Genomic DNA, 9297 nt, shown 5'->3' on the forward strand with positions numbered 1-9297 from the left:
CCGGTGCCCGGCCGCAGGCGGCTCTCCCTCGTTGGGCGAAAGGCGGCCTCAAGCTCCCGGGACGCGGCAGACCCCCCCGGGCGGAGCCGCCAGACCCCGGCCTCTTGCGGGAGAAGCGAGGCCTGCAGGTGAAAAGAGGAGGTGGGGGGAATTGGTAGCGCTTCTCTAGGCCTCCTCCCTGAACCATCCGAAACCCGGTTTAGAGTCGCAAAGCACATCCAAGGAGGTACTTTAAAACACACGTGCACACACATATTTTTCTTTTATTCTTCCATCTCGATGCTGGAGGGAATGTTGCTGAGCAGAATACGGTTTGTACAGTGCCTCCAACATCGTGACTTCTCACAGTAATATTGTCCAACGCACTCTGTCGGTGTAACACACTCAGGCTGTTGAGGTACACCGGCAATACTGTGACCACATAGTGACACTGATAGGAGAGCAACGTGTGATGTGAAACTGCTGAACGTTCCTGATACCAAAGGGAAAGTCATACCTGTGCAGATAGCTGGCCTTGAGGTATGGCTACGTTAACAAGGCAACAGGGTGAGAAACTGACAGATGTTGTAGAAAATGTAAAGGGACATGGGTCCCTTACAGGATCTCTGAGTAAGCACAAGTTGCCAAGTCATTACCAAGGCAATGAAATAAAAAGTAAATAATAATAAAAAGTCAGCAGGTCAGCAAAACTGGAGCCAGTGGGGTAGGAGTAAAAAGAGTAAACAGGGATGTTTATTGTTGTTTATACATTGTGTACTTGTGAGGTGATAAAGGGGAAGAACTTGAGAGAGGAACAAGGGATCAAATGTAAAGCAAACAATGTAATCAGGACTGAGTGGGGGCACCTGTTTGCCAGCCCTGTGCCTGATCACCACAATTTGGGCCAGGATAGTAAACCCACTGCTTCCACAGTGCTCATGCCTGGCTTGCAGCCCTGTCTAAGGGGGACTGGTTATGTTTTACCTAGGCATTGATGAAGGAATACTAGAAGTGCCCTTCTCAACATTGCCAAGGGAATACCTGGAAGTTGCCACCTACCACCACCATTCCTTCCTAACTCCTTAACATAGCCAAATGTTCATTTCATGCATGTGAAATTCCACTCAGTACAGCAGTATATTGAATCATAGAATCATAGAATGGTTTGGGTTGGAAGGGACCTTAAAGATCATTTAGATCCAACCCCCCTGCCATGGGCAGGGACACCCTCCACTAGACCAGGTTGCCCAAAGCCCCATCCAACCTGGCCTTGGGATCCAACTTCCAGGGATGGGGCCTCCACAACCTCTCTGGGCAACCTGTTCCAGTGCCTCACCACTCTCACAGGAAAGAATTTCTTTCTAACATCTAATCTAAATCGACCCTCCTTCAGCTTAAACCCATTACCCCTTGTCCTGTCACTACACTCCCTGATGAACAGTCCCTCTCCAGCTTTCCTGTAGGCCCCTTCAGGTACTGGAAGGCCGCAATTAGATCTCCCCGGAGCTGCCTTTTCTCCAGGCTGAACAACCCCAACTCTCTCAGCCTGTCCTCATAGGAGAGGTGCTCCAGCCCTCTGATCAGCTTCGTGGCCCTCCTCTGGACTCGCTCCAACAGCTCCATGTCTCTCTGTACTGGGGCCCCCAGAGCTGGACGCAGTACTCCAGGTGGGGTCTCACAAGAGCGGAGTAGAGGGGCAGAATCACCTCCCTCGACCTGCTGGTCACGCCTCTTTTGATGCAGCCCAGGACACTGTTGGCTTTCTGGGCTGCAAGCGCACACTGCCAGCTCATGTTGAGCTTCTCATCCACCAACACCCCCAAGTCCTTCTCCTCAGGGCTGCTTTCAATCCAATCCTTGCCCAGCCTGTAGCTGTGCTTGGGATTGCGCTGACCCACGTGCAGGACCTTGCACTTGGCCTTGTTGTGACCTTCATGAGGTTCACATGGGCCCACCTCTCCAGCCTGTCAAGGTCCCTCTGGATGGCATCCCTTCCCTCCAGCGTGTCAACCACACCACACAGCTTGGTGTCGTCGGCAAACTTGCTGAGGGTGCACTTGATCCCACTGTCCATGTCGCCAACAAAGATGTTGAACAGTGCCGGTCCCAGTACCGACCCCTGAGGAACGCCACTCATCACTGGTCTACATTTGGACATTCAGTCGTTGACCACAACTCTTCGAGTGCGACCATCCAGCCAATTCCTTATCCACCGAGTGGTCCATCCATCGAATCCATGTCTCACCAATTTAGACACAAGGATGTTGTTCGGGACAGTGTCCAATGCCTTGCACAAGTCCAGGTAGATGATGTCAGTTGCCCTTCCCTTATCCACGGACGCTGTAACCCCGTCATAGAAGGCCACCAAGTTTGTCAGGCACAATTTGCCCTTAGTGAAGCCGTGTTGGCTGTCACCAATCACCTCCTTATCTTCCATGTGCCTGAGCATAGTCTCCAGGAGGGTCTGCTCCATAATCTTGCCAGGCACGGAGGTGAGACTGACCGGCCTGTAGTTCCCTGGGTCTTCCTTTTTTCCCTTCTTAAAAATGGGGGTTATGTTTCTGAACTTCGCCAGACTGCCAGGACTTCTCAAATATGATGGCAAGTGTCCTGGCCACTTCATCCACCAGTTCCCTCAAGACCTGCGGATGCATCTCATCAGGCCCCATGGACTTGTGCACCTTCAGGTTCCTTAGATATTCTCGAACCTGATCTTCTCCTACAGTGGGCGGTTCTGCATTCTCCCAGTCCCTGCCTTCTGCGACCTGGGCAGTGTGGCTCAAGCATTTGCCAGTGAAGACTGAGGCAAAATGCTTTGTAGTTAATTAAAAAAAACCTCTGTATGCAAAACCAGGGTATTTCCATGTTAACACCTATGACCACCAATCATCATACCAAAATAAATCATGAAACTACTCAGGTAAAGTCAGGATGAAGTCATGCTCGCTACCATAGACAAATGGATAAACAATATCATTACTATTGATGTCGTAATGCAGAATAATGAGGCAAATACAAAGCAAGATAAATTCAATCAACTTTTAATGCCTAATTGTCCTTTAGTCCAACTTTGATTTCGCAATCTTGTGTAAATCTTGTAAAAAAATAATTAAGAACTATAAATTAAAATGGTCCCATTTTTATTTGTGACAATTTTTAAAACCAGATAGTTTTCCCTTGATCATTTTCTTCTCTAAAATTTAATTAAATCCAATACTGATCTTGAAGCCTCGTGTTACTTTTCACTTTTGTCAAATAAATATTTTGATCCAATCAATCATATCCTTTCTGGCTTCTTCAATGTAAGGTTTATCATCAGGTTTCATATCTTCTGGCTTCAACTGTGCAAACCCATGAACTTGTCCAGGATAAACTTTAATTTTATATGCAACTTTACAGTACTGTTTCAACTTCTCCTCCAGTAAGGTGATCTGTAAAAGGAAGCATTTTTCTATTATATCGTGGCTTTTTTTTTTTAAGTTTGCCAAACTTGCTCTTTCTCACATTGCTACATCTTTATCTTTTCTCAACTGTCACACTTGAAGCAGGTTCTGTTGCTCAACAGATGAGAAAACCCCTCTTTGGAATGCAAGACTGAAATGTTTTTTAAAAGTATGACTGAGTCTGAGAACCCAGCAGTTACTGCAGAGATGGTTCAGTAATCTCATTGCCATAATGGAACAGGTGCATTTCTATTCAGAGACTTAATATGGTTTGTAACCTAATTTTAGGCCCTGATCTTGAGATAACATATTCCCTAAACCTCAGTGATTCTCAGTCCAAAATGTTTTGATAGGCTTAGTAAGAGAGTTTAAGAAAACACAGGGTTTGGTTTTGTGGGGTTTTTTTAGTTTACTGTATATAACAAAAAGACACAGCTCCTGCACAATCTGTTGATGGTAAGTACACACGTGTATGCACAGATTACTAATCGTGATTATGTACCAGTATACATGTGTAGACACATTTTTGTGCTCATTTCCATTAAAAAGTCAGAAGAAAGGAGAATGATCACTTATTTTGCCCCTGCAAGTTAATTCTACCCATCATGCAGATTAGAGACAGTACTGTAATTTATTTCATGTTCACATTTTTTTCCATGGAGCCTCTTGTTGCTCAGTGCAGAAAAAAATGTATTTGAGGATGTTATTTTATTTTTTAAATGCAGGAATTTTCCTTACACAATCTGCACAGAAAGAGAGAAAGCTTCAGGAGAAAAAGGTATGGTTTCAATGTGTAACGTATGACGGAAAAAATGTATTTATGAAAATTATGCCCCTGGGGAAAAAAAACACTTTCACCATAAAAAGGGGACAGTGAGTGAAGGATTTGTTTTCCTGTGCAGAGGAGACACATATTTGAGGTACAGATCAACATGCTGAATAACACAGAAGTAAATGTTGATTGGTTTCTGCATTGCCAGAGCACACTGCCAGTTCCCCACTTAGACCCTACTCCTACACAACAAACTGTGCTAGAGGTGGTATGTTATCCTTGTCACGGAAGAGAAAGAATTTCTGCACAGAAGAGGGCACCAGTTTCCTACCCATATATTTATCCAGCCTTTCAGATATGCTTGCAATAGGGGTTATGTCAGAACATAGATGGCAGCCAGCAGTCAAAACAGAGTTCAAAAGTTGTCATTGTCTTACTTAAAATTCACGCCCACTCTTCTGACACAGTTCATTTTGTCTTCGTGTACCAAAAGCAATTAGTCATTGGTCCACATCATCAGAAAGTTCAGTTACTAGGCTGAAATTATTTTTTTTCCATTCAAAGTCCAAATCCAGTGGTTTAACTCCCTATTGCCTCAACCATAGCAGTAATATCCAAGTTCCTGACATGTTTGGCTCATACCAGTTGGATCTCCCTGCCCAGTTTCACACTCTGCTTGTCCAACCACTCAGAGACTGATGACTGATCTTTACTGCATTTCTCACTTCAGAAAAGAAGCTTTGAATAACCTAAGCAAGATAGGGGGTAAGTTAAAATATAAGCAAAACAATCCAGCCTGTCTGATTTCTCGTACCTGAAAACGTTTTCTAACAAGCTAAGATTTCTGTGTGGGATAAAAGAACTATGGGAAAAGAAAAATCATTTCCAGTATAGCAACTTACCTGATCGTAAGAAATAGTGTGGTCTTTCTCACCAAAAATGAAAAACGTGGGATTTAGTAAATTGTATCTTTCTTCAGAGTCCCTAATTATTCCTATAATGTATTTGAGAAACAGTCTGCTGTTAGGGAAGTTAACAGTCTTGCAAGATAAATGGCAAATTAAGAGACAAAATTTCTATTTAGGTTTACTTATTAAATATTTTTTTTTTAGATCAAGACAGTTTCTGTTCCAATGGAGGGAAAAGCATTTGGAAAATATATTTCCCCACTCTCCAAGCACAAAAAAAAGATAATTTTTTTCTGGAATCCACCATTCTTAAATTTTGATACCCATATAGCGTATTGCTGCAATAATCATAATTAAAATCTCCAACTCACCTTTGAGTTGAGTATTCACAGAAATTGTTACAAAGCAATAACTAGACTTACAAACTACGCATAGTGGTGTGAGCCCATACAAGTTTTCATGTGTTCTACGCTACCATAGAGGGACACCCCAGCGGTTAATTGAGGATTTTTCAGCATCAAGTGATGTACTGCCATTCCACCCCAGGAAAACCCAACGATACCAATCTTCTTTGCATCGCATTGTTCCTTTAGATACTTCAAGACAACATCAGCTTCCCTAAGACATATAAACAAAAGTAAACTAAGGAATCTATTGCAGAATAAATACTTGACAATTTAAGAAGTAAATTAAAAGACATACATGAATTTTTCTGCATCTGCACCCCCAATCATTTAAAACAGAATACTTAAAAAACACATTTCAGCCCAGAGCAGTGGCTTCTATTCTTAAACAGGAGTTAACATCTCTGGTCCTAAGTTAGGGAAGTACAGGTGTAGGTACTTAAATACTTACGTGAATTGTGACCTGCTCCTTTGTTTTCAAAAGAAGCAAATTTTTAATTGAATCACTTTGTCTAGGACAGGACAACTAAAGACAAGACATATCTGCAAGTAGAACAACATCTTGCATTATGGAGTGCAGGAATAGATAAGCTTCACTGTGCTATCTCTACAGAGTCCACCTATATAGATAAAGATTTATCTGGAGTATGTCATTCCTGTTGCATGAGTTAATATTAAAATATCCTACCAAGCCCAGCTGCAATAATACTATACTAAAGTAGCAATTACTCAAAATTAAACTGTCAGTAACTATAATGTTTAAAAAAGCAGGCATTGCATGAGGTATAATGCAAAAAATATGCAAATTGTTTTTAATGTAGGCCAGAGTAGGTAATTTTTTTTTAATTGCTAACTTCCTAGGTCTCAATAGTTTTATCTTTTTTTTTTATTATCTACAGAGTTTAAAATGAATTTTGAATGCAGACTGCATATACTCATAACTATATTTTCAAATATTATGCACATTAGTATGATCATCGCAGGTTTGGTTAGGCTGATAAAAAAGCAGTATGAGAGTGACACAATCAGGAGATTGTGTCCTAGGCCTGTAGCATGTGTAGCTGTGAATGGATGAGCTCGCTCAGATTTGATTTGTTTGGAAGGGTACTAAGTCCTGAGTGTGTCGCATTCTTTGTGCTCTGAAAGAGCAATGGATCTAACCGTGAGGGCAGCTACAAGTGAACCCTCAAAAGACAGCATAGGCATGTCCTTGAGGTCTTAATTGTTTAAGACAGTGCCCACATATCTGCTCACTCTTTGGAGTAGGGTTTTTTATAGGTGTTAGTCATTTGTCTTTCAAAAAATTCGGTCACAGCTTCTGCAACTATATGGTCAAAAGCTTTGCTGAGAGATGTTGAAGTTAGGCTGTGACCGCTGGGTTCTTTTGAAAGGGACAGAAGAATACTTGTGGCTTGCAAAACGATAGCTGAGTAATAGGGTGTCACTGCCTCACTATCATCTTCTGCAGTTTTAGGCTGTGCTGACAGATGAAGAAACAGTAATGCCTCCCGTAATTCAGGGAAGCCTTGTTACAGGAACTGCTAGGCTCTACAGAGGGTGGGCCCTCTTTTTCACATTGAGAAAAACAGTATACTTGATCAGATGTACCTTAGGTTTTGGGCAGTCTTGTAAATTTTGATCTAGTGCTGCTCAGGAGAATATCATCTGCACCCATCACTGTCTACAAGGTGGAAAGCAAGATGGGCAAGTGACAACTGGCAGATAACATAAGCACTTGCGGAAGAGTTTTCCTCCTTATCTTGAGGAACTGGAGGCAGAATCAGCACTTGTGGGTGACAGTGCTGTGTATTTCATAGCCTGTGAAACACTGGCTATGAGCCTGTGTAGCCAGTATGATGTAGTTAGAAGAGGGCCCAGGAAAAGAAGATGGGGACAATAAGCGGAGTGATGGATGGAGCAGATGATCCTTTCCAAATCGCAACCAGTACAGTGCCCAGAACCACGGAAGAACTGCCCAGAATAAGCAATTGTGTGTGTGCAGCCAGCTTGCCCTGCTGTGAGGTGCCACTTTTAACATTTCATACAAATTCCCCTCATTTGCTGGATGTACAAATATGCATCTTACTTGTCTACTTTCATAGGATCATGATCTTTCATCCAGTCAGCAAAGTCAGCCCAGTGATCAGTAGTCTTCCAGGGCTCTGTCCCCTTGAAGAAGTCTGGGCAGATGGTTCTGTGTGAGACATGGAATCAAGTCAACTTTCATGTCCAGGCGGGGAGAATCTGTGAATGTCTAAATGTCTCCTAATGTCTTTTCTACTCCAGGGTACACATCTACATGGTTACTATCTGAATCATCAACCTGTTTTGGCAATCGGCAGAGCTACAAGTATATGTCTTTCTATGCAAAAAAGACAATACCCCGAACACAAATAAACTCTCATTATTTCCTTAGGGATTAAGCAACCCTCCTGATTCTTTATAAACACATGTATATCTCTTTGCTAGTAAAAGCTAAAGCAACTGTTCAAAAGCTTTGGTTGTGAAAAGCTTATACAACTTAAAGATAGATACCAATATTTATCTTTTAATCACCCACACTGCCATATAAGCACAAACACTGGCACTTCGTGACTCTCCTTGTGGCTTTGTGCTCAGGTAGCCATTTCTGATGGGTCAATTTTAGTAGCTTTGGTGGCCTCATGGGAACATTTGGTGGCCTCATGGTGGCCTTTGCGTTTTTATTTGCTCAGACTGAAATGGTATGGTTGCCTTATGTGTATGGGAAACGTCATATGCCATGCTTAGCTTTGGGCCTGGTCACCTGTTGGTGCATTTAAGAGGAAGATAGGAAAGACAGTTGCTTACATGTATCCATGACTGGCAATCAAATCGACTATGTATCTGATATCTGGGAACAGCCATCCAAATATATCGTGAATCACAATCACAGCTTTGTCTGTGAAAAAAGATGGTCTACAAACATATGCCTTGATGTGCTCAATTTGTACTTCATGTCCAAGGCACCCATATTGCGATCTTTTTCCAGTATCATATAGGAAAGGATCAGCCATTTGGAAACCTACGAAAAGAAGAAAAAAAAAAAAAGAAAGCAAGAAAGTCAAAATGATTTTTTAACACCAACTATTAAGGGCAAATAAAGGCAAATATGATCTGCAGAAAGTAGTTCCATAACTTCTGTAAATAACATTGGCATCCTTATCTGAAAGGAGAAAGTATAAAAAACCAAAAGCAATGTTCCAGTGCAGAATGGCTGTTAATCCATTATGTGTTATTAAGCTGAGAATGAAGAAAAATACCAAAAGCAAAGTTATAAAATGACAAGCAACCTGCACATGAAGGTCCTCACTCTCATGTCACATTTGTCTTTCTCCCACGCCACTCTGTCAGTACTGGCGTGAAGCAGTACGGCTTCAGATGTCGCTCTCTCCCCAGGCATGGGGCCATCACATCTGTCTTCATGGGGAATGGGAATCCCATGCTGATTTTTTCTGAATTATGTGGTGGGTAAGGACCACAGCACTCAACTGCTACAGAAAAGTACAGTGTTCAGTGCTTCTCTCAGCACTGGCCCCTGCTAACTGATGTGTGCTTTCAGTAGCAGCTTCACAGCTGTGCTGGGAGCCGAGGTATCAGGCGCAGTTGGTGAAGGACTGCAGTATGGATTTGTAAATTAGATTTCAATGCCTTGGGCCAATATGCCCTTGAAAGGGGTTGCGAGAAAACAAGCAGATATGCAAATCTCATTCAAAATATGTGAGAGTATTTGGTTTTGTCCCTTTTCCAAAAATAGCAATTACAGACAATGA

General features: G+C 42.4%; 1 protein-coding gene across 1 annotated transcript; it reads right to left on the reverse strand.

Moving 5' to 3' along the window:
* Nucleotides 1-3132: 3132 nt before the first annotated feature.
* LOC129202271 (carboxymethylenebutenolidase homolog) lies at nt 3133-9048 on the reverse strand. Its single transcript, XM_054814732.1, has 6 exons — nt 8818-9048; nt 8336-8549; nt 7593-7700; nt 5578-5720; nt 5097-5188; nt 3133-3410 (listed from the first exon to the last, which is right to left on the reverse strand). Exons 2-6 carry the CDS (start codon nt 8539-8541, stop codon nt 3231-3233), a joined length of 729 nt encoding a protein of 242 aa, XP_054670707.1. The 5' UTR covers nt 8542-8549; nt 8818-9048; the 3' UTR covers nt 3133-3230.
* Between the last annotated feature and the right edge of the window lie 249 nt (nt 9049-9297).

Source organism: Grus americana, chromosome 2, assembly GCF_028858705.1.
Source record: "Grus americana isolate bGruAme1 chromosome 2, bGruAme1.mat, whole genome shotgun sequence".
Lineage (NCBI taxonomy): Eukaryota > Metazoa > Chordata > Aves > Gruiformes > Gruidae > Grus > Grus americana.

Excerpts from the sequence above, each read along its gene's own strand:
- LOC129202271 (XM_054814732.1), bottom strand. The coding sequence starts at position 8,541 with ATGGCTGATCCTTTCCTATATGATACTGGAAAAAGATCGCAATATGGG. Across the intron at positions 7,701-8,335 it reads ATTGCCAGTCATGGATACAT|AACCATCTGCCCAGACTTCT; the intron begins GTAAGCAACTGT and ends TGTCTCACACAG. Across the intron at positions 5,721-7,592 it reads GATCCTATGAAAGTAGACAA|GGAAGCTGATGTTGTCTTGA; the intron begins GTAAGATGCATA and ends TATATGTCTTAG.